The sequence below is a fragment of the Solea senegalensis genome, unplaced genomic scaffold, assembly GCF_019176455.1.
Source record: "Solea senegalensis isolate Sse05_10M unplaced genomic scaffold, IFAPA_SoseM_1 scf7180000017413, whole genome shotgun sequence".
Taxonomy (NCBI): domain Eukaryota; kingdom Metazoa; phylum Chordata; class Actinopteri; order Pleuronectiformes; family Soleidae; genus Solea; species Solea senegalensis.
In genome coordinates, this window is record NW_025322390.1 from 5,164 (window position 1) to 30,000 (window position 24,837).

General features: G+C 42.7%; 3 protein-coding genes across 11 annotated transcripts in view; 1 reads left to right on the forward strand and 2 right to left on the reverse strand.

Annotated features, from left to right (window-relative positions):
- Positions 1-352: 352 nt before the first annotated feature.
- Positions 353-13,671, reverse strand: celf1 (cugbp, Elav-like family member 1). 7 transcript variants are annotated; one of them, XM_044018589.1, is made up of 15 exons: positions 13,459-13,671; positions 11,459-11,570; positions 9,332-9,519; positions 7,566-7,648; positions 7,274-7,322; positions 5,365-5,499; positions 4,591-4,670; positions 4,303-4,464; positions 4,146-4,215; positions 2,685-2,807; positions 2,435-2,548; positions 2,080-2,268; positions 1,683-1,703; positions 863-1,006; positions 353-763 (listed from the first exon to the last, which is right to left on the reverse strand). In XM_044018589.1, exons 2-15 carry the CDS (start codon positions 11,560-11,562, stop codon positions 636-638), a joined length of 1,590 nt encoding a protein of 529 aa, XP_043874524.1. In that variant the 5' UTR covers positions 11,563-11,570; positions 13,459-13,671; the 3' UTR covers positions 353-635. The 7 variants fall into 7 exon arrangements, with proteins under 7 accessions (XP_043874524.1, XP_043874525.1, XP_043874526.1 ...); XM_044018590.1 differs by lacking the exon at positions 1,683-1,703 and having other exon boundaries at positions 13,459-13,670; XM_044018591.1 differs by lacking the exons at positions 11,459-11,570; positions 13,459-13,671 and adding an exon at positions 10,202-10,603.
- A 1,597-nt stretch (positions 13,672-15,268) lies between these two features.
- Positions 15,269-20,791, reverse strand: mtfmt (mitochondrial methionyl-tRNA formyltransferase). Of its 2 annotated transcripts, none has more exons than XM_044018593.1 (9): positions 20,284-20,790; positions 19,553-19,750; positions 17,754-17,876; positions 17,580-17,682; positions 17,373-17,448; positions 16,890-16,981; positions 16,549-16,627; positions 16,357-16,430; positions 15,269-15,818 (listed from the first exon to the last, which is right to left on the reverse strand). In XM_044018593.1, the coding sequence occupies exons 1-9, from the start codon at positions 20,499-20,501 to the stop codon at positions 15,585-15,587; spliced, it is 1,197 nt and encodes a 398-aa protein (XP_043874528.1). In that variant the 5' UTR covers positions 20,502-20,790; the 3' UTR covers positions 15,269-15,584. The 2 variants fall into 2 exon arrangements, with proteins under 2 accessions (XP_043874528.1, XP_043874529.1); XM_044018594.1 differs by having other exon boundaries at positions 15,787-15,818; positions 16,362-16,430; positions 20,284-20,791.
- Positions 20,792-21,674: 883 nt separating this feature from the next.
- vps35 (VPS35 retromer complex component) overlaps positions 21,675-24,837 on the forward strand; it is a 7,237-nt gene continuing 4,074 nt past the window's right edge. For both annotated transcript variants that reach the window (XM_044018584.1, XM_044018585.1), the window contains exons 1-8: positions 21,675-21,756; positions 22,548-22,646; positions 22,853-22,949; positions 23,232-23,355; positions 23,595-23,777; positions 23,947-24,166; positions 24,249-24,332; positions 24,695-24,804. In XM_044018584.1, the coding sequence (XP_043874519.1) occupies positions 21,754-21,756; positions 22,548-22,646; positions 22,853-22,949; positions 23,232-23,355; positions 23,595-23,777; positions 23,947-24,166; positions 24,249-24,332; positions 24,695-24,804 (920 nt within the window). In that variant the 5' untranslated portion in view covers positions 21,675-21,753. The remainder of the gene's footprint in view (positions 21,757-22,547; positions 22,647-22,852; positions 22,950-23,231; positions 23,356-23,594; positions 23,778-23,946; positions 24,167-24,248; positions 24,333-24,694; positions 24,805-24,837) is intronic.

Consider the following 24,837-nt stretch of genomic DNA (forward strand, 5'->3'; position numbering starts at 1 on the left):
AGATGTGTAGGTAAAGAGACGCGGTGTGCGTATGTGTGTGTGTGTGTGTGTATGGCGCAGTGTGTGTGTGTGTGTGTGTGCGCGGCGCGGTGTGTGCTGCAGGTGTGTGCGCTGCGCGCAGTTCGTGTGTATGCAGCATGTGTGCATGTGTCTGTGTGTGTGCATGTGTGCATGTGTGCATGTGTGCGCTGCAGCGATGTGATGTGCGCTGCTGCAGGCGTATGTGTGTGTGTGCGTAGGTGTATAAAAGGTATGCAGGGGCAAAGTGTGCATGTGTGTGTGTGTGCGTGCGTGTGTGAGCTGGCGCAGAAGTGAAAACACAGACACGGGTTTGGCACCTGACGCTCAGCAGTGCAGCAACAATAATGACAGTGTATTATTTAGCACAGCAAAGTGAGAACATGAGAAACTCAAAAACACCTGTTTCCTCTTTCATGTGTTCAGATGAAGAAGAGCGGAACAATCCAGTCTGACCAAAAACAAATGTGTGGCATGTATCTGGACTTGTTTGGTCTCTGCGGACACGACGCAAAGACCAGCAGCACGTTTGTGTGGACCAGTCACTCACGGATGATTTATGCTCCACTTACCATCACACCACCCTGTCTAACTAAGCCTGCAGTGCCTCGGCAGCGTCAGTAGGGTTTGCTGTCGTTCTTCGAGCGCTTCAGCTGCACCTTCAGCCTCTTCATGCCGATCTGGAAGCCGTTCATGGACTGAATCGCTGCCTGTGACGACACAGGGTTATCATAGCTCACAAAACCTGAAGAACAAGAGAAAGAAAACACAAGCTTTACCTAAGGACCGAAGGAAACAAAAGTAAAAACAACAATGAAAGCGGGTTTAAAGACTGACAACTCACCAAAGCACTTGCTGAGGTTTGTCTGTTTGTCGATGAAGACTTTAGCAGAGACCACGTTTCCAAAGGGCATGAACATCTGCAGCAGGTCCTGGTCTCCAAACTCCTGCGGCAGGTGGTAAATGAACAGGTTGGCTCCTTCTGGACCTGTCAATCAACCAGTCACAGTTTTAACAAGCTCCACCCACTCACTTTATTTAAATCTTCTCAGCTAAACATTGACCAAACATGGATTATGTGGTGCTGATGTGTTTGTCTCAGTTTGAAGTGTAAAAATCCAAGTGTAACTTAGTTAGCATGATGCTAACACATGCTGTTATTAGCTTGTGTGGTTAGCATTAAGCTAACACGCTGTTATGAGCTTGATTTCTAGCAGGAAGCTATCACAGTATTGTGGTAATAACTTGTTTTTTAGCATGAAACTTACACTTATGATATTAGCTTGTGCTGATAGCATGAAGTTAAAAAGCGTTGTGTTATTAGCTTGTGTAGTTAGCATGAGTCTGCTGATTTAGCTGCTTGGTGTTGGAGCTCTTGCGTTTGGTTGAAAATGATTGATAGACGTTTAGTGACGCTAATTCATATGCTAATGAGGTTTAGCTCGTCCACTGGATGTGCTGAACATGTGGTTCTGATCCATAAAACGCTATCTATCTCTCTGTCTGTCTGTTAATGTTTTTCTACCATATGACCAACGAGGGTTGCCGTAGTGTCAAAAATGAAAGCAGTGATAAAACCGCTTTAAGGTGACATGTCGGCACAAACAAGGACAAGCCACGTGTTATGGATTTGAGCTGTGGAGGAAAGTGATGTGACGTCTTACCGGTGCTGTGACTGTTGCTCGCTGACGCAGCAAATTTAGAACAAAACAGAGATCAAAACAGAGCACACACATAAACCCCACATTCTTCCACTCAGTTTGTAAGAGCTGTTTACTGCTACATATTCAAGCTAAGTTCTTTGACCCCTGGTGGCTATTCCATATATACTTATTTCCCGGTTGGCTTCAGGAGGAAACAGATATCGTAGACTTAATCGTGACGTAGATATCGTAGACTTAAACTATCGATATCGTGGACTTAAACTATTACAGAGACTTTTTAGAAGTGGCTAAAATCTGTTTTGCCTTGTGTTATTAGCACCACATACAACCCAGCTTCAAGTCGTTGGTTAATGAGCACGAACCATCACCTGGCCATGGTCAGGTTCCTGTTCCTCACCTTCTTTCTGGCTGCCCGCGGCGGACACGCTCTGCTGAGGCAGCAGACTCTGGCTGTACAGACTGGGGATGGCGGCGGCAGCAGCGTACTGCTGGATGCCTGAGTACGCCTGGCTCAGAGCCTCCATGGTGTTTCCTGAGCAGTTAGACAAACCTCCAGAACCAAGGCTGCCATTTAACGCTGCCATGCCTGAGTCAGAGACACCACAGTCCACAGAGGAGTCAGTTTCTAAAACTCAATTTAAAATAAATCCAGGTGTTCACTTAAATGTTGTTATCTGTGGGTGGAGTCATGTTTAAAGAATGGCTCAGGACACACATACATACACACAGTGTGGCCCCCAGGGGCCCCTCACCTGCCAGGGAGCTCATGTTGAGTCCAGCTCCAGCACCAGCAGCCAAAGACTGCAGAGCACCCAGAGAAGATATGGGGTTGACTGAAGAGTTACTGCTGGAGGTGGGGGAGGAGCCTGAGAGACAACATTTACCATTAGAGCTTCAACCATCAGACAAAGCCAGTGCTGCCCCCTTATGGTCGACCAGAATAAATAATCATTAGCTGCCGAGTTTGGTTGTTTAGTCGCTGCGGGAAGTTGTCGTTCTTACCTGAGCTAGTGAGTGCACTAAGTGGACTGCTGGATGTTGTCATGGCGCTGGAGCCAGTGGGCGTGGCCTGTGAGGCAGTCGCTGCAGCAGCCAGAGCAGCCAGGTTCTGGATGGCATTAAGACCTGACACAAACACACAAACGGTTAAAATCCAGACTCCGCCCACCACATTCACTTTCATAAATACAAAAAAAGCAAATTAGAGCATGTGTACGTTCGAGAAACATCATAATTATCATTTACTACAGTCTGAGTGTTTGTTTGTTTTTATAATCATTTAAACCAATATTTTCTACTTTCTGTCATTTTCAGCTTCTTAAATGTGAATATTTTCTACTTTCTGTCATTTTTCAGCTTCTTAAATGTGAATATTTTCTACTTTGTCATTTTTCAGCTTCTTAAATGTGAATATTTTCTACTTTCTGTCATTTTTCAGCTTAATGTGAATATTTTCTACTTTGTGACATTTTTCAGATTCTTAAATGTGAGTATTGTCTACTTTGTGACATTTAGCTACTTAAATGTGAACTGTCATTTTCAGCTTCTTAAATGTGAATATTTTCTACTTTCTGTTTTCAGCTTCTTAAATGTGAATACTTTCTGTCATTTTTTCTTAAATGTGAATTTTTCTACTTTCTGTCATTTTCAGCTTCTTAAATGTGAATATTTTTCTACTTTCTGTCATTTTCAGCTTCTTAAATGTGAATATTTTCTACTTTCTGTCATTTTCAGCTTCTTAAATGTGAATATTTTCTACTTTCTGTCATTTTCAGCTTCTTAATATCTTCTTTCTGTCATTTTTCAGCTTCTTAAATGTGAATATTTTCTGTCATTTTCAGCTTCTTAAATGTGAATATTTTCTACTTTCTGTCATTTTCAGCTTCTTAAATGTGAATATTTTCTACTTTCTGTCATTTTTCAGCTTCTTAAATGTGAATATTTTCTACTTTCTGTCATTTTCAGCTTCTTAAATGTGAATATTTTCTACTCTGTCATTTTCAGCTTCTAAATGTGAACATTTTCTACTTTCTGTCATTTTTCAGCTTCTTAAATGTGAATATTTTCTACTTTCTGTCATTTTCAGCTTCTTAAATGTGAACATTTTCTACTTTCTGTCATTTTCAGCTTCTTAAATGTGAATATCTTCTACTTTCTGTCATTTTTCAGCTTCTTAAATGTGAATATCTTCTACTTTCTGTCATTTTTCAGCTTCTTAAATGTGAACATTTTCTACTTTCTGTCATTTTTCAGCTTCTTAAATGTGAATAAAACGAAGAAATCTTTCAAACTGACTGATTTTGGTTTGTGGACAAAAACAAGACGTTTGAGAAACGTCATCATTTCAATCATCATTTCCAGGTTCGATGAACAATTCTCAACATTTTATGAAACAAACAACTAAACAAATGAGTGTTGGTTACAATAGAGCATGTGTGTGTGTGTGTGTGTGTGTGTGTGTACCTGAAACAGGGTGCAGGTTGTTGAGTGCATTCCCTGTGGAGGTCGACTGCTGCAGCAGCTGTAAGTACAGCTGAAGGATAGAGGAGAAAACAGAGAAAAACAAATGTTTAACTGATGCTGATGACACACTCACGCACACACACACGCACACACTCACAGCCAGGTACTGTGGTCCCAGGCTGTTGAGTCCGGTGAGATTCCCCCACATGGAGGCAGCACTGAGTTGCTGGATCTGTTGCTGCAGCTGTTGGGCCATGCGCTTCTGCTCCTTGTCCTTCTGAGTGTCTGCAAACTTCACCACGACGGGCGACGAACAGCCCTGAACACACACACACACACACACACACACACACACACACACACACAACACAAAACACAAGATCATACAGTGACAGAGGAGCTGCTGCTGATGCTGCTGATGCTGCTGATGCTGAGAGAGCTTCACCTCCATGGTTTGAGACTGGTGCAGGGACTTGATGGCCGACTGTGCCATCTGTCGAGCTGTGAACGTCACAAATGCACAACCTGAAGGACAGAAAGACACAACATTTACAAATGCTGCTATAGCACAAAGACTAAATTAAATGTATCTCACAGGTCACAGGAGGTCACAGGAGGTCACAGGAGGTCACCGTCCATCACAGAGACAAACAACAACCTCACACGCTCTCCTACGACCCGCGGTCAACTTACAACGTCCACAAATCTGCATGTGTTTGGACTGTGGGAGGAAACCCACGCACACATGGGGACTACATATATATGTATATATATATATATATATATATATATATATATATATATATATATATATATATACAGTATATATGTGTATATACTGTATATACACAGTATGTATATATATACTGTACATACAACATATACGTATATACACACAGTATGTACATATATATAGATATATATATTATCTACTTATATACACATATCAACGATGTGAACGATGACTCTGAGCTTGAGTTACAAACACCGTCCCGCTGAACCCTGGTTAGGTTTTTCTCGTTTATTAAAAAAAACTTTAATTTAAAAAAAAAGAATGTATTTCTTTTTTTACAAATTTAATAGCATCATTAATAACCCTCAAATGATTCATTTCAATGTCAAAATTCACAAACTTTCAAGGATTTCAAGGACCTGTGTGTGAGCCTGTTTATTTGAATATCTTGTTAACATCAGAGTTTCCGCTGTCATTGTTTCTTACCACGACTGAGTCCGTCCGGGCCCCGGAGTATCCGACACTCCTCGATCTGTCCGTACGGTGAGAACATGAGTCGGATGTCGTTCTCGTTACACTTCTTTGAGATCATACCGACAAACAGCTTCCTGTCCTCCACCGCTGTGAACAACACAAGCGCACACGACAACACACCACATCAAACACAACGACCCTGAGTCAAGGCGACGCACGAGACATTGAAGAGACACAAGTTTACGTTGAAGGACAGAAGCTTCAGACGTCTGTGTCTGCATGTGGGTGTATTTCAAACACAGATGTTATACAGCTGCTCATTAGCTCATGAGTGCAGTGAAGGGACGCCACAATGTCTTGACTTCACTATTAAACGCGGCATTAAACGCTACGGTATATGAATCGTAACTTTTCAGAAGCACGTACTGGCTAGTTCAGCAGAACTCAGACGGACAGAAAACAAAGTTACACAACAGCCGCGTGTTCGTGCTTGTGTTGCTTTGTTTTTGTTCCTGTTAAAGTACGACAGAGGAAGTTCTTCCCTCCAACAAAGAGCATCAAATCAGCCGACGGCGCGCCAGCCTGCAAATCATGAGCCCCCGGCTGTGTACGCCAGAGTCACAGTAAACGCACAGTAACTGAGTTCAATCACGTTCATGTTCATCTAACGCAGTGGTTCTCTAATATTTTATTATTATTCTGTCATGCCCCCCCTAGAGGCCAGAAATGTTTCCACGCCCCCCCTGGATTGAAATACTATTGTGAATCTGATAATATTAATTCATTTATCTGTATAAACCACTGTATGAATTGTCCCGCCCTGCCTCTCACACTGTGTTCACACCGCTGCGTTCACACAGGACGATGCTGCGTTCACACAGGACGCCGCTGCGTTCACACAGGACGATGCTGCGTTCACACCGCTGTGTTCACACCGCTGCGTTCACACAGGACAGCACTGCTTACACGCTGCTTTTCACACCGCCATGCTTCACCAGGACGATATTTCACACAGGACGCACGCGCTTCACTGGGACGATGCTGCGCCACACCGCTGTTTCACACCGCTGGTTCACAGGACAGCACTGCTTTCACGCTGCTCACACCGCTGCGTTGCACACTGCTGCAGCCATTGACCGGCCACCGCTCACACAGGACGATGCTGCGTCACACACGCGCCTGGTTTTCACACAGGACGATGCTGGCGTCGGCCACCACTGCGTCAGACAGGACGCTGTTGCACACAGGATCCATGCGCGCGCTGCGACACAGGTCACACACAGGACGAGCGATGCGCTGGCGATACACGCACTGCGGGCTCACATTGAGGATTTTATTGCGCTTCACCGCTGCGCTTCACAGGACACACAGGCGACAATGCTGCTTTCACACCACTGCGTTACACGGGACGCCGCTCGCTTACAGGACGATGTGCTGCGCTGACAGGACGCGCTGCAAGTTCACACAGGGACGATGCTGGCGTTCACACCACTGCGTTTCACACAGGACGACAACTGCGCTTCACAGCATTTCACTGACGCCGCTGCGTTCACACAGGACGATGCTGCGTTGACACAGGTCGCCGCTGCGTTCACACAGGACGATGCTGCGTTCACACCGCTGCGTTCACACAGGACGATGCTGCGTTCACACCGCTGCGTTGACACAGGACGATGCTGCGTTCACACAGGACGATGCTGCGTTCGACCGCCGTGGTCGATCGCACTGATCATGACTGAAGCCTGAGGAGAAATCGTCCAGACACGATGGATCAGCGGTGTGAATCGGATGACGTCAGTGTCCAGACGCCACTCGGGGACACAGCCCTCAGATTATAATCTGTGTTCCTCACTCAGGCAAAGGTCTGACAATCAGAAACAAGACTCAGATCTGAGGAGGAAAAGTTATTAAAAACACTTACCATTGTTTTTCTCACTGTCCGCAGGCTTCATCTGGACCGGGTGGTGCATCTGAGAAAACAAGTAAACAAACACACACACAAACAAGCAAACACACAGACAATCATTTTAATTTTCACGGTTCTATCACTGGTGCTGTCACTCTGGTCTCTGTGTTATTATTTAAACGCTGAGGCTGAGTCTAGTTTCAATAAGACAATAAGAATCCTGGTTTTCCACTCTATTTTACAGTAAAGGTCTCATAAATAAAAGGAGAAATGACTTAATGTCATAAATATGGAGGTTGTGACTCACCCCGGGCAGAATCTTCATGTTGTGCAGAGCGTTCTGTGCTTCCAGGGCGGACTTACGAGTGTAGTATGTTATAAAACAGCAACCTGACAGGAAAGAACACGCCTGTGTTTAACACCACACGTCCTAATAGTCCATATTTCTCTGTACTCATAGATTCACTGACGTTAAAATGATTTATGACCTTTAGCTCGACTGACAAATAAAGGATTAGTTTTTTCTCTGATTAGGGCTGAAATGGTTACTCAATTAATCACCTAATTCATTCTTGACTATTTTGATTATCATTTAGAACAGTCTGAGTGTTTGTTTGTTTTCTTTTATAATAATTGAAACCAATATTTTCTACTTTCTTTGATTTTTCAGCTTCTTAAATGTGAATATTTTCTACTTTCTGTCATTTGTCAGCTTCATAAATGTGAATATTTTCTACTTTATGTCTTCTTAAATGTGAATATATTTTCAGCTTCTAAATGTGAATATTTCTACTTTCTGTCATTTTTCAGCTTCTTAAATGTGAATATTTTCTACTTTCTGTCATTTTTCAGCTTCTTAAATGTGAATATTTTCTACTTTCTGTCATTTTCAGCTTCTTAAATGTGAATATTTTCTACTTTCTGTCATTTTTCTCAGCTTTTCTCATGAATATTTCTACTTTCTGTCATTTTTAGCTTCTTAAATGTGAATATTTTCTACTTTCTGTCATTTTTCAGCTTCTTAAATGTGAATATTTTCTACTTTCTGTCATTTTCTAGCTTTTAAATGTGAATATTTTCTACTTTCTGTCATTTTCAGCTTCTTAAATGAATATTTTCTACTTTCTGTCATTTTCAGCTTCTTAAATGTGAATATTTTTCTACTTTCTGTCATTTTTCAGCTTCTTAAATGTGAATATTTTCTACTTTCTGTCATTTTCAGCTTTAAATGTGAATATTTTCTACTTTCTGTCATTTTTCAGCTTCTTAAATGTGAATATTTTCTACTTTCTGTCATTTTCAGCTTCGAAAAATGTGAATATTTTCTACTTTTCTATTTGTTGTCATTTGCTTCCTAGTGAATATTTTCTACTTTCTGTCATTTTTCAGTGAATATTTCTACTTCTGTCAGCTTCAATAATATTTTCTACTTTCTGTCATTTTCAGCTTCAAATGTGAATATTTTTCTACTTTCTGTCATTTTTCAGCTTCTTAAATGTGAATATTTTCTACTTTCTGTCATTTTTCAGCTTCTTAAATGTGATTTTCTACTTTCTGTCATTTTTAGCAGCTTAAATGTGAATATTTTCTACTGTCATTTTTCAGCTTAAATGTAGAATTTTTCTACTTTCTGTCTATTTTTCAGCTTCTAAATGTGAATATTTTCTCACTACTTTTCAGCTTCTTAAATGTGAATATTTTCTACTTTCTGTCATTTGCTTTAAATGTGAATATTTTCTACTTTCTATTTTTCAGCTTCTTAAATGTGTCATTATTCTACTTTTTTCTAAATGTGAATATTTTCTACTTTCTGTCATTTTTCAGATTAAATGTGAATATTTTCTACTTTCTGTAATTTTTCAGCTTCGTAAATGTGAATATTTTCTACTTTCTGTCATTTTTCAGCTTCTTAAATGTGAATATTTTCTAGTTTCTCTGCTCGATAAAAACCCCAGACATCGTACAAACTGAATGATTTTGGTTTGTGGACAAAAAAACAAGACGTCATCATTTCCAGGTTTTGAAACAAACAACTAAACGAATGAATGTGTGTGTGTGTGTGTGTGTGTTTACCTTTGCTCTGCGGGGGATTCTGGCTCCGGTCTCTCAGGACGTTGATCTCGTAGACAGCTCCAAACGGTTCAAACAGCTCGCGAAGCTGCTCCTCCGACCAGGAGCGTGGAATCTGCCCCACAAACATCTTGATGGCGTCGACGTCGGGTTGATCGGGATGATCCAGAGAACCGTTCATTTTCTTCCCTCTGCAAAAACACGACAGAGGAGAGCAGACGCTCAGTGGTGAACGCTCTTCAGGATTCAGACGTGGACCGTTCACAAACGTCCAAACTGTGATGTTTGAGAACGGACCCGAGCGACGCTCGACAACCGGACCAGAACAGAGGTCACGACCTCACGGGTGAACGACGAGAGGACAGAAATGACATGTGATGCTTGGACATCATACGTCGCCATGACTACACACTGATGTCAGACATGTCATGAATGAATGAATGAATGAATGATGCTGAGCTGTTGAACATCCATCAGGGTCACGTCACAGGGGAGATCATGTGACCTCCATGCAGAAGCACCTCGTTGACTTGCTGCAAAGGCAAGAGTGCTAACCGCTACGCCACTGCGTGACCCCATATTACCCGTACAAGCAGGACTGAGTTCACAGCTGGTCTGAAGTAAGTGACGGAGCAGCCGGAACATCAGTGATGGTGGAGTGGAGTCAGCGATGACAAAACACAGGTCATAGTTCATAGTTCACAGGTCACAGTAACATCAGTGATGTTTTGACTCGTTACAATGACGGAACATTCTTCTCCAAACACACTCATTCACAGCTAATTTGTTTTTGATCTTCAAAACAAATACATATGTATGTTATGATTATTATTATTATCATTATTGTTTATTTTAATGGCTGCAGTTACTTACACAGGACTGGAGTTCAAAGAGCAATGATCCACCAGCATCTCAGGGAGAAAATCCAGCTTAAAAGACGCCATGACGGCAGCAAAGTCCGAGCTTTCACACAGAGACACGAACACGAGACACACGCTGGTCTCTGCCGACTCCACAGTGTGAACGGGAACACACAACCACAGACACACACGGCGACCGCTCGGCCTTCAGCTCCTGTGTCAGTGAGCGGGGGCCACACTGAGTCACGACACACCATCAGGACGTCCCACAATCAAAGTGCTGATGATCCACAGCCTTTTGTGGACTGGACTTTTTGTCCAAGGCCAGCAGATCTGAGCGCAGGATCAGATAATAGACACGGTGTCAGACCGATGCGGATCAGGCCCAGTGGGCACAGGGAATGACAGGCCAGTGAATGGTCCACCACGGCCTAGAGATAATCCCCGGACCAGGAACAACAGGGCTGACAATCAGGTTCGGCCTGGGGGTTAATGTGTGTGTGTGTGTGTGTGTGTGTGTGTGTGTGTGTGAAAACAATGTTTCAGTCTTTGTGCACCAAACTCTGACACACAAAATATCACAATAACAATTCCTGTCAAAACAATTGCAATCAGATATTTATTCAGACTCGCTCAGACCGAGCTGTGACTAACGATTATTTACATCATCGTTTATTCATCCATTATTTTATTGATGAATCACTTTGTGTTTTTAGCTCATAAAATGTTGAAAAATGTGAGAAAATGTTGATCATGGAAATGATGATGTTCTCATTTCCTCAAATGTCTCACTTTTGTCCACAAACACAAAATGATTTCTTTGTTTTTATGGAGCAAAGAAAGTAGAAAATATTCACATTTAAGAAGCTGAAAAACACTTGAGTTAAAACTGATTTTAGCCACTTTAACAAAAGACTTGTAATAAAATCTCCATCCGTTTAAGTCTATGATGTCTACGTCACATGATCACATCTTTATCTCACTGTGAGACAGACTTTTCCAACAGTTTATAAACCGCTCACTCTCACACACCAAAGCCCAGAGAGAAAATCTGTGATTTTAGCTGCTGCTCCTCTGCTGCCTCGTGTGGTCACTCTGTGTCACTGAGGTCAATCTGAACAAAATAAGACATTTGAACTTAGTGATGGAGGCAGCAGTGGATCAACAGAGCCTGAAAATCACTCATTTTCCCTCTGGACTTTTGTGTGGGAGAGTGAGTGCTTTACAAACTACAAACACAGTTTCTGGTCGGGATGCTCGGTCTCCTTACCCAACCAGTGCCGCACTGGAGACTTCCACGGTTTGGAGGGGGAGTGTGGGCTGTCCACTGTGCTCTGGAGACACATAGAGGGTTTCAGGGTCCAGGCTATCCATCCAGGGTGCTGACACAGACACACACACACACACACACACGCACGCACACACGGGCAGACACCATAGATACAAGCACACACAAAAAAGGACAATAAATACACAACAAAAACTGACTTAAACACAACACAGTGACAAAAACACTGACTCAGTCACTCCAGTTAAAGAAGAATAAACTAAACAAGGGGGCGGGGCTTTGAATGACCATGCTTTTTACATTAATTAACAGTATAACATGGTTTTTCATCTTTACTGTGTAATTCATCTTCAACATCTCATTTCAATAAAAAAATCAACACATGCAAAACAAGCCAGCGAAGTTCTAAAGAAGAGTAAAAAAAATATAGAAAAACTTCATGATTGTTCAATTTATCGACTATTAATCACTTACTAAATGGATCATCAAGTATTTTGATCATCAATTAACAGTTTGACTCCAGTTTCTGTCATTTTTCAGCTTCTTAAATATGAATATTTTCTAGTTTCTTTGCTCCATAAAAACAAAGAAATCATTTAGTTTGTGGACAAAAACAAGACACTTGAGAAACAATTAATTGAAAATAAACCGAATTTTCCTCTTGTCACTAAGTGAAGTGCAGATTTGTTTCAGGTTTCTTCTCGAGCTGTGACGTTCACCAGTGAATGAAGTCTTTTGAAAGATGAGAATCGAGTTGCCAACAGTTCTTTTTATATGAAAATGATACGACTCGTTAGTTAGTTATTAGTTGTAGCCTGCTCAGCTTTTATTGTGCCACAAAGTGTTTTAGGTGAAGGAAAAGCCAAAATACACATGCCGTAGCGCGCGTTGCACTTTCCTCTTCTACCAAAGGAGAAGAGGATAAATGCACGGTGCAACCATGGCAACGAGAAGGACGCTACACCAGTGGAGGAGGAAATATGTTTGATATGATGCAGAAGCTTCATATTGAACCCAAAGACAATAAAGTAGCGCATTTTATGAAGTTATGTAACTTGTATTACTTTTGATTATGTTTTTGAGTCATTACAGTGCTCATACATTTTGTAATCAGCGCAGGCCATTATGGGCTAGTCCAGGGGTCTCCAACCTGTGGCTCTTCTCTGCAGCTGCTCCTTGTATCTTTGAAAAATATACATACATATTTTTATTATTTAAATTGTTTTTGTAAAGTTAACACTTTTCTGTTTAGAGATTAAGGTGATAAATTGTGTTTAAATATTGTATGCATCATTAAAAAGCCTTTGGATCCACATACGTCGATACTGGCTTACTTTGAATAATAACTTTTAACTCTCCTCAAACGATGGAAGGACTAGGTCTCCATGATTGTGTGCTTGGGTATAAACAGCAATGAAATGAAATGAAAACAGTTTTCTTTTTGTAGTTCTTAGACTTGATAAATGTAAGAAAAATCTCCTTCTTTTAAATGTAGTTACTTTATCCATGTTATTATGGGTCAACTGTGTTTAGCGGCTCCAGATTCACTTTCTTTGCACACTAAAGGTTGCAGCGCGGTGCGCGAGGCACCACAAACGCCTGCGTTAACCACGCGGATGCCAGCACCACCCTGCATACATGGCATGACATGATGCTTTAATGTGGAAGGAGTGACGTCACAGAGTGACGGAAGACGGCGACTTCCGCGTTAGATGACGTCACAGACATACCCTCCTCCCCAGAAACATGCGTATTATCGTAGTATAACCACTCACTACAAAACCACTGACAGCTTAGCTCACTGTAGCTCTGAGAGCTAACACACACACACACACACACACACACACACACGAGCCAAACGTCAACATAAGACTGACATGTTACACCATGACAACACAGTTAGCGCGCACACACACACACACACACATAACCACTGACGCTGTGTTGTGCTAACGTTAGCATGCTTTGAAACACTAACTTACCCGTGTTTATTTCACGCCACTGTAAAAGTATGTATGTGTGTGTGTGGGGGGGGAGAGAGAAGCCGCTGTGGATGATTTTGATTGAACTGTCCCGATATTACCGTCACACTTGTAGAAAAAAAACAAACAAACAAACGCAGAGTTACATGAGCTGAAGAAGTTTGTGGTTTATCGCGGTGTAGCTTTAGCTAACACTAACAGCAGCAGCAGCAGCCAGCGGAAAATGGCAGCCCCGCCCCTCCCTCCTCGTTTCCATCTTGTGCTGAGTTTATCAGCTCACACGTGCATTACCGCCACCTGCTGGACAGGAGTGTGCCTCAGGAGAAAAGGCAGCAAAACAGAGGGGGGAAAACTACTACCACCACTACTACTACTACTGCAGCTGCTACTACTACTACTGCAGCTACTACTACTACTACTACTGCTGCTGCTACTACTACTGCAGCTACTATTACTATTACTACTACTACTATTACTATGGAAACTACTTCTAGTACTACTATTCTTGCTACTGATACTAAAACAAATTATACTAGTAATTGTACTAGTACTAGTACTACTACTACTACAATACTAAGACTACTAAAACAACCAGGGATGGGAGATACTTCTGATCAAATAAAAAGTTATATATATATATATATATATATATATATATATATATATATATATATATATATATATATATATATATAATTTACATAATATGTATGATTTATAATTATACCACCAAACGCTTTCTACCTAGTTGAACAATGTACCGTAGTTGAGGATTTTTCGGGGGCTGCCGTCGACGCCCACTAAATGTGGCCATTTCTCAATACTCAATACTCAATAATCACCGCTGACAAACGTCGCTGCCAAACTATAAATACGTCATATCTTCATACACAAACCACATGTTTGAAGTCTAAATGAGTAATTTCTCGCCTCAAATGATGTTAAAACTTTGTCGGAGGTGATAAGCTCCGCCTCTGCGGACGCTCGGTGCTCACTGTGCCCGGCACAGAGCAGCGTGACCTCGGCCTGTCCTGATGAAATGATCCGCTGTCATTAGATGCTCGGTGTGATCCACAGATTTGTTGTTGACGTGTAATTTTGTTAATAATAATAATAATAATAATAATAATAATAATAATAATATTAATGGAAACGTTTTGACCTGAAAGTCTGTATATTATAAATGTTTTATTTATTTTAACTTTGAATTTTAGATTTATATTAAAGTCGCACGGTCATTGTATCTGTATTTAAATATAATATGTAAATATTAGATATGTAGGGTAGTATATATTTGTACACATTATATATTTACAGAGTAGTGTATATGTATATATATACTGTATACTACTCCACAATGCTGTATTATATCTATTTTCCATATTGTATTATTTGTATTGTATATTTTAATAGAAATAAATTAATATATGAAGTTAAATATTTTAAATGTGATAATAATAACAACATATATATGCATTTATTAAAAGTATTACATATGTTCATTTATCAACACCGTAGGTGGCGCTAATGAGGCTGCAGCACTTGGCACCAGCCACCATTCAAACAGCAGAACAATACATACATACTTGCATACTTGAGTATTGAGAAACAACCACATACTTGTGTACTCCTGTACTTGGCAATTATATACTCCCAGTGTACTTCTCAAGTATATACTTCCCAAGTAAGCAAGTACATCCGATGCGTACTTGATAAAATCCTAATGTTAAGTCATGAAAAATACAATTTCATTCTTGTTCGTTTCCAAATGGAAAACAATAAAGAAATAAATGTTCTTGACATAAGTCAGTCCACACAATATTATTTTATTGCAAGGTTGCACTTTAAATACAGTAAAACATGAGACGCAATGATTTCTCGGCGACAACCTTTATTTGATTCTCCAAAGAAAGGCCTGATTTTTGGGTCTTTGTGTCCCTGCCACAAAAACAACAACAAAATTAAAAAGCAGCATCATCTGCAGGCCAAACGTCGACACTGCGCCCGGCATTTGTGACGCAGTGAACGTGCTGCAGACGCGGATGTCTTAAAACAGACAGTCACGACAGAGACACAGTGGATCCATCAGGTGACATCGGTGCTGGAAATCAATCACTGTGGTCACATCACGACGCCAACTTTCCTCTCATGTGATTCACTTTAGTTTCACTTCTCCTGCTGATGAACAGTCCGTCAGCTGCTTGCTGCTGCTGCTGCTGTTGTTGTTGTTGTTGTTGTTGTTGCTGCTGCTGCTGCTGTTGCTGCTGCTGTTGCTGCTGCTGCTGCAGGTAGCCGTTATAGAAGTCAGCAGCTGTCAGTCTTTTTTTCAGGAGCACTGCCTTGAATCCCACCCAGCCGTCCTGGAACATGACGCACACACACGTTTAAAGTATTTCAGATCAACAGTTCACATTCAGAAACTTAAAAGTAAACCATAAGAGTTGAAAAAAACTGACTAATTTGTTCTTATCAGCAGAAAATGTCACCTTCCCCAAAAACTGCTGAAAATATTTTTTATTTTTAAAGTCCCACTTTAAATTAGTCAGTATTTTAAAATGACTTCAGCTGGAAATATACATATCAAATATTAACAATATTTTTGAGATTTTAACCCTTTAAAGGCCAATGTTTACACAACACCACTGTTTTCTATCCATAAAAACTACAATCATTTCCATACAACACATTTCAAGGAGAATTTGATTAGAATTATTATAAGTTCCTGAGATGGGTCAATGATTGACTGAAACACTCATACACACACACACACACACACACACACACACACACACACACACACACACACACACACACACACACACACACACACACACACACACACACACACACACACACACACGAACGAACGACATGTTGTGATGCGACAGAGAGACAGACCTTACAGCAGACAGCTAAAGTGTTGGACTCTCTCTGGTAGGTCACTGAGCCGGGGACAGGTTTTCTGTTTGGATCTGTGAGCAGCAGGAGAGTTGTTGTTGTTGTTGTTGTTGTTATTGTTGTATAATCTGTGGTTTGTGTCGTCATCAGCTGAGTCAAAGCCCAGGATTATTCTGCTTTACTCAAACTGACCTGATAATGAAACGTGACATTTTCCCACAAACTCCAGGAGTTTGATGGTGGTGTCCTTCCACGTGGTCCTCAGAGGCATCTGAGGACAGAGACTCAGTGAAGACGTCTCTCCACTCATCACTCATCCATTCATCAGATGTATTTATTATTGTAGAGCAATGTTCATACAAATAAACAGACAATCACACATTTACACACTTCAATACACAGCTCGGAGCCACTCGAGGAACCTCACAACACTCTGCTGAGATTAATAATCCATTTTCAGATTAGAAATGAAGGACGGCTGCTGTGTGTGTGTGTGTGTGTGTGTGTGTGTGTGTGATGTCAGTCCGACTCACCCGTGACCCGATGGCTCGGTTCAGTCGCTGGATTTGGTCACAGGTTTGATCCTCCCACATCACCCAGCTCAGAGAAGAGTGGATTTTTGGGGCTTTCAGAGGAAATTCAGGAGTGAGTTTGAAGGATTTCTCCTGGTTTATGTGCAGCACATTTATAATGGCTGTGTGTGTGCATACATATATACGTATATATATATATATATATATATATATATATATATATATATATATATACATATATATACATATATGTATATATATGTATATATATACATATATATATATATATATATATATATATACATATATATATATATATATATATATATATATATATATATGTATATACACACACACACACACACACATATGTATTCTTTATCCATAAAACAAACATTTCCAAAAGTTGGTTTATAAAAAAAAACAAAACGTCATCATTTCCAGAGAAGAGAATGAAAAACAAATAAAGTTTAGTTTCCATACCAAACGTTGCACTCGCCTCTCTTTGCTCCATTTTCTGAGCCAGTCTCTGCGGCAGAGTCGCCAGCGTTTCCATCAGCTGCAACAAATCACACCCTCGGTCACGTTGGTCCAGTGTGTGGCGACGGAACTACTACGACTATTAAAACACATGTGTTTTCCGGTGTGACGTAAACACACGCAGTGACAGGACGACGTGTCTCTGCTCACCAGTTTGGCTCCCTTGGTCGCCAGAGCGGCTCCGAGCTCGTCCGCAGTGCAGGTGTCAGGAACGCGGTGAAGCGTCTGGTTGAGAACGGGGCCGACGTCGAACCTGGGACGTGAAGAGGTTTTTAAAAACGTGTGAAAAACAAACACACGCTGAGACGTTTCCACGGAGTTTACCTGTGAGGGCGGATCTGCATGATGCTCACGCCTGTCACAGCGTCGCCCTGCAAAATGGTGTGGAAGATTGGAGCGGGACCTCGCCACCGCGGCAGCAGGCTGGGGTGAACGTTCAAAACCCCACTGTGATCCACAAACACATGAACGGTCAGGAGAGAAGAGTTCAGGGTTCATGAGAAACTGATCACGTCTTTATCTCACTGTGAGACGGACTTGTCCAACGGGAAACTCAAGTTTATAGACCACTCACTCTCCCACACCAAAGCCCAGCGACTGATTCGCTGAGAAACTCATCAGACACGAGTGAAATGAAGTCTGACAAGCACAGGTTGTACGAGTGGGAGCCATGTTGAACTTTGTGAGGCTGCTGCCACTCTCTGAGTTTTAAGTTTACGATGTCTTTAAGAACACGTTCATGTCCGTATCTCACTGTTAGAAGTCTGTAAAACACTCACTCACTCTCTCACACACCAAACCTCAGAGAGAAAATCAGTGGTTTTAGCTGCTGCTGCTCCTCTGCTGCCTCGTGTGGTCAATCTGAACGTTAAGACTTCAAACACTGAAGAGACAAAATAAGACATTTGAACTCAGTGATGGAGGCAGCAGTGTGTGTGTGTGTGTGTGTGTGTGTGTGTGTGTGTGTGTGTGTGTGTGTGTGTGTGTGAGTGAGTGAGTGAGTGTGAGTGTGTGAGTGAGTGTGTGTGTGAGTGTGTGTGTGTGTGTGTGCGTGCGTGTGTGTGTGTGTGAGTGAGGTGTGTGTGTGTGTGAGTGAGAGTGTGTGTATGTGTGTGTATGTGTGTGTGTGTGTGAGTGAGTGTGTGTGTGTGTGTGTGTGTGTGTGTGTGTGTGTGTGTGTGTGTGTGTGTGTGAGGTGTGTGTGTGAGAGTGTGTGTGTGAGTGTGTGTGTGAGTGAGTGTGTGTGTGAGTGTGTGTGTGTGTGTGTGTGTGAGTGTGTGTGTGTGTGTGTGAGTATGAGTGTGTGTGTGTGTGTGAGTGTGTGTGTGTGAGTGTGTGTGTGAGTGAGTGTGTGTGTGAGGTGTGTGTGTGTGAGTGAGTGTGTGTGTGAGAGTGTGTGTGTGAGTGAGTGTGTGTGAGAGTGTGTGTGTGAGTGAGTGTGTGTGTGAGAGTGTGTGTAATGTAATGTAAACCTGAGTGGCAGCCGTCCTGGAATCCTATGTTGGGATTGAGGAGGTTGCTCCGACTTTCCCAGTTGGAAATTCGGAGCTCCGACTACAAATGGAACGCACCTTTGATTTATCAGGCTGCTTCCTGTCACAGGAAGCACGAGCAGCGCAGTAAAGGCCCTGGTACACTTCTGTGCATGCGCAAAGTGATCCCCCCCCCACCGGTAGGTGTGGCATTAAACCCCGCCCACCAGAAGAAGCTGTCGCCAAAGATCGTCCCCTGTTCAACGGGCCTCACAGGGGGGAGCTGTGGCATCGCTCTCTTCTTCTTTGGTAGGAATGCGTCCACACTTGTACCGCCACCCGGTGGTGAAGTGGGATATTACAGGACCCTGACACGCGAGCAAACCACGGGCTTCACTTCCAGTTACTACCCTCATACAATCACAAGTAAAAAAACAAACTGAAAAGTCCCTTTAATGACAGTGTATATCCACATCTTAGTCTTTATTTTGATGTGTGCAGTGTTTTCTACGGTTGTACGGCAGCTTTTTTAGAGGTTGAATAAGTGACCTTCAACAACATCCACAGCAAACTCACCAGAAACAGAAGGATAACAAGAGAATAAGACATGAAGTAAACTGAAGGGCCGCTGGTGTAAAAGGAAATACTCACTAAGGAAACTTGTTGATCAGTCCCTCGTGGAGTAAACAGCCAAAGGACACCACCACCCCAACATCAAACTGTCCATCCACATTGTCTGGGGGCCAACTGTGGACCACCAGCTGGTTCCGTTGGGCAAACCTGGTCACTGGGACATCAGGAGACAGAGTGACCACTTCAAGAGACTCCACTATCTTCCCAGCGGAGCTCCTACACACAGAGCACAGACGTTAGTTAACATGCTTTTATCACATCAGTAACAAAAGAGAGGAAAACCAGTCTATGATCTACATCACATGCTTAAGTCTTAAGTCCAACAGGAAAGTGAAGTCTGTAAACCACTCACTCTCTCACACCAAAGTCCATAGAGCAAATCAGTGATTTTAGCTGCAGGGACACAGGAGCTGCTGGTCCTCTGCTGCCTCGTGTGGTCACTCTCTGTCACTGAAGTGAACTTAGTGAGTAAGACATGTGAACTCAGTGATGGAGGCAGCAGTGGATCAACAGCTCCTGTGTGTGTGTGTGTGTGTGTGTGTGTGTGTGTGGTGTGTGTGTGTGTGTGTGTGTGTGGGTGCTTTACAAACTTCACTTTTCAACTGTTGAAAAGTCTGTCTCACATTGAGATGAAGACGTGAACGTGTTCTTAAAGATATCGTAGACTTAAACTGACTTAAACTAATGTTAGAGCTCAAGGCTAATGATGTGTGTGTGTGTGTGTGTGTGTGTGTGTGTGTGTGTCACACCTGTTGTTGGCTGTGAGCACTTTTAAAGACTCCAGAGCAAAGTGATCAGAGCCAAAGAACAGGAGCCTCCACGGTGGAGCTGCGGGTGACAGAGAGCCGCAGAGCCGCCGCACAGCGGTGCTCCTCCTCCGCAGCTGCTGCTGCTTCAGGAGCCGCAGAGCCGCCGCCGCCGCCGCCGCTCTGCTGCTCGGCCACATTCTCACACCAGCTGCCGTCATGAAAAAACACCTCACATCCAAACCGTCAGTGACGACACTGAAAAACGTTCTCTGTCAAATGTGTCTAAAAAGGACACCGCCATGTTTCTCACCGTCACTTCCGCCTTCTTCTACTTCCTGTTTATGACAGACGAAGCTCAGTGGACGAGCACTGCTGCCTCCAACAGTTTGAGGTTGGTATTACATGTCTACTGTTGATTTTGTTGTTGTTTTAGAGACGTAATTATGCAACATTTTTGCACTAAAATATCTACAAATGGCGACATTTTGTTGAGTAGTGCACTCACATCAGAGCCGTGGTTCTGACGTTTGTAAACCACTCACTCTCCCACACCAAAGTCCAGAGAGTAACATCACACACACACAGGAGTTGTTGATCCACTGCTGCCTCCATCACTCAGTTCAATGTCTTATTTTGTCACTTCAGTGTTTGAAATCCAAAGTTCAGATTGACCTCAATGACACAAAGTGACCACACGAGGCAGCAGAGGACCAGCAGCTCCAGCTCCCTTGGAAGATAGACATTCTAGTTTATGGTTTGTGTTTTGGTTGGCAGTCTTTTTTTTAAAAAAAAATAGTGTTTTCATTAAAGCCTTGTTTTTATGCTTTTTTTTTTAATTTAAAAAATACAGTTACTATTTATTTTTTAAGCTACAAATCGGCTACACCGGGCGCCAGTTCGCCAGTCCATCGCAGGGCCACACACACACAGATAGAGACAAACAACCATTCACTCTCACACTCACTCCTATGGTCAGTTTGGAGTTCAGAGTGTAATTCCCACATTGCATGTTTTTGGACTGTGGGAGGAAGCCGGAGAACCCGGAGAGAACCCACGCACACACGGGGAGAACATGCAAACTCCATGCAGAAAGGCCCGTGTTCCAACCGGTGCTCGCGGTCTCGCTGCAAGGCGAGAGTGCTAACCACTACACCACCGTGTTGCCCTCCACTATAGTCCTGTCACTAAATATATTCGACTCCTCTGTTAAATATTGAGATTTTAAACATTTCCCTGGTAACTGTTGGAGATTAACCCGCATTTCTCGGATTGTTACGTCTTTTTAACTGATCGACAGTTCGGCGTTGTTCGGCTTGATTCTTGTGGGACGTGTAGAAACACTCCATTCGAGAATCGGCTCGTTCACGAAAGACACATGACTACCGTGAACGCACCACCGTCACTGTGTGTGTGTGAGTCACATGACAGTCAAACAGCCTGTGCGTCTGATCTGATCCACAGCTAATCATCATGGTGAGTGTTTGTTTAAAAACACCGCATTAACGTGTTTTTTCTCCGTGTTCACTTTACTGTCAGTGGAGCTGCTGGACTCTTAAGTGTGTGCGTGCACGGCTATGCTAACATTAGCCCCGTGTGTGTGTGGTATCAGCTATGGCCTAACGTCAGACAGCTGCTAGCCGAGCTAACAGAGCTAACAGGCAAACAGCTCATGTACGCGGGCGCAGCAGCGCGCTCTCTCTCTCACACACACACACACTGTCATTTAATTCGTGTTCTTCCACAAAAAGCGCACGTTGTCACGCGAGTGTTCGATTGAGTAAGCTGCCGTGAATGACCCGTCAGATTCCCGTTACTTAGCAGGTGAAACGCTAGCTGTCGTTTAGCGTTTCTCTTCCTCTTTCCTGTGACGGAACCTGAAGTCAACACAGGCGAAGCTCTGTGGACATATACACACACACACACACACACGTATATACATTTTATATACATATGTATATAAATATACATGTGTGTACATTTTATATATATATGTGTTCGTTTGTGTGTATATATACACATATATATATATTTATGTATATATATTTTTTATTTTGTCAGGAAATTCATCCAAAAGTATGAAAGATTAGCCTTTTTTCACACTGTTTTAATTCCAAACTAAATCACGTTATAGGGCTTCCATGTGGATACAACACTGATTCAGTCATTAAAAGTGTTAGCAGTATGAGTTTTTTAGTAGAGATGATGTGTTGTTGTTGTTGTTGTTGTTGTCATTGTTGTTGTTGTTGTTGTTGTTGTTCCCTCAGCCGACCACACAGCAGTCTCCCCAGGACGAGCAGGAGAAGCTTCTGGATGAAGCGGTTCAGGCTGTCAAGGTCCAGTCTTTCCAGATGAAGAGATGCCTGGTAAAGGGACTTCACTCAGTTCATATTATCAGCTCTATAGTGGACCTACAAGTTCATCGTCAACTATTTTGATTACGGATCAGTTTGTGTGATTTTTCAGCGTTTTAATTAAAAAAAAAAAAGAGAACACGCTTAATTTGCAGATTACTTGATTCAAGTATAGAAAGATTTAGTATGTTCATGTCTTGGCGTCTTGTCATGCGCAGGACAAGAACAAGCTGATGGATGCACTGAAACATGCCTCCAACATGCTGGGTGAGCTGAGGACCTCCATGCTCTCTCCAAAGAGCTACTACGAGCTCTGTATCCTCTGTTGTTGTGGGTCCAGAGACACGTGTGTGTCCACTTACCGATGACTGTGACATTTAGTCTCAGGTATTATCTAAATATTAACTCACGTCTGAAACACGAGTGCCAGCGGGGAAAAACTATGACAAAATATGTAAACTTGACGCTGTCCTCGCATGTGGATTAACCTGACCTCCGTACCTGAGATGATGTTTCATTCTTTATTCACTTAACGTCGACCCTGAGCACTGGTTATATGTCGACGTTTCACACCGTTCCCTAACACAATATCTTCAGATATGGCCATTTCTGATGAACTCCACTACCTGGAGGTTTACCTGACAGATGAGTTCGCTAAAGGACGTAAGGTGGCCGATCTGTACGAGCTGGTCCAGTACGCAGGAAACATCATCCCCAGACTGTGAGTATCACCTGACCTCCCAGCGATGAGCGCTTGTCATCAACCGCTGTCGCTAACAGTGACTAGCCCGGGATATGCTGCCTTTCTTGCTGTGTTTCCATCATGGTACAGTCCAGTTTGGAATGGTAAAGTCCTCGGTCAGGCTTGCGTTTCCACTGAGAACAGCGCAAAATGTCCTTGTCGTCCTCGTCGTCGTCCACTGTCCTGCTCTCTACAAACTCTGATGTTTGTGTCTTCAGGTATCTGCTGATCACGGTGGGCGTGGTCTACGTCCGCTCCTTCCCTCAGTCTCGTAAGGACATTCTGAAGGACCTGGTGGAGATGTGTCGCGGGGTCCAGCACCCGCTGCGGGGTCTCTTCCTCCGGAACTACCTGCTGCAGTGCACACGCAACATCCTTCCAGACGACGGCGAGCAGTCAGAGTGAGCCACACCCACCTTCTCTGACGCCACACTGTCACTGTAAATCTGTGTCCTCGTCACTGCAGGAACATTTTATTAACATAGTCTAACAAACAACGCACACATGTCAGTGTTATAGAGCAGCTGAATACTTCACAAACATCCGCCTCACCGTGTCGTTCCTCTGCAGGGGTTCAGAGGAGATGACCGGCGACATCAACGACTCCATGGACTTTGTCCTGCTCAACTTTGCAGAAATGAACAAGTTGTGGGTGCGAATGCAGCATCAGGGCCACAGCCGAGACCGGGAGAAGAGAGAGAAGGAGCGACAGGAGCTGAGGATTCTGGTGGGAACCAACCTGGTCCGCCTCAGTCAGCTGGAGGGCGTCAATGTGGACAAGTACAAACAGGTGTGTGTGAGTGTGTGTGTGTGACAGAGAGAGACATGGCTGCTTTAGCGGAGCTGAAATCCTTGTGTTTCCCTCACCACAGATCGTTCTCCCTGGTGTACTGGAGCAGGTGGTGAACTGCAGAGACTCGCTGGCTCAGGAGTATCTCATGGAGTGCATCATTCAGGTGCAGTGAGGGATCTGTTACTTGTTTACCACTCGTTTTTATTCCAAAAAAATCACTTTTCTTACTCCAAAAACACTTTTCTTACTCCAAAAAACTCACTTTTCTTACTCCAAAAAACTCACTTTTCTTACTCCAAAAAAACACTTTTCTTACTCCAAAAAAACACTTTTCTTACTCCAAAAAAAAATCTCTTTTCTTAGTCTGAACATGAGTAAAATGGATCCAGTGTGCAAAGATCTTAAAGACTGAGGTTCCTCATCAGGACGTTTGATGAGAATGTAAATGTAATTGTTATTGTTTGAAACAAACAGACAGTACATATAAGGAACATAGAAGTAACATAGAAGTTCTTGACTCTGCAGGTTTTCCCGGATGAGTTCCACCTTCAGACCCTGAACCCTTTCCTGAGATCCTGCGCCGAGCTTCATCAAAACGTCAACGTCAAGAACATCATCATCGCGCTCATTGACAGGTACAGACGGGAAAACGTGGCTGCCAGTGGGAA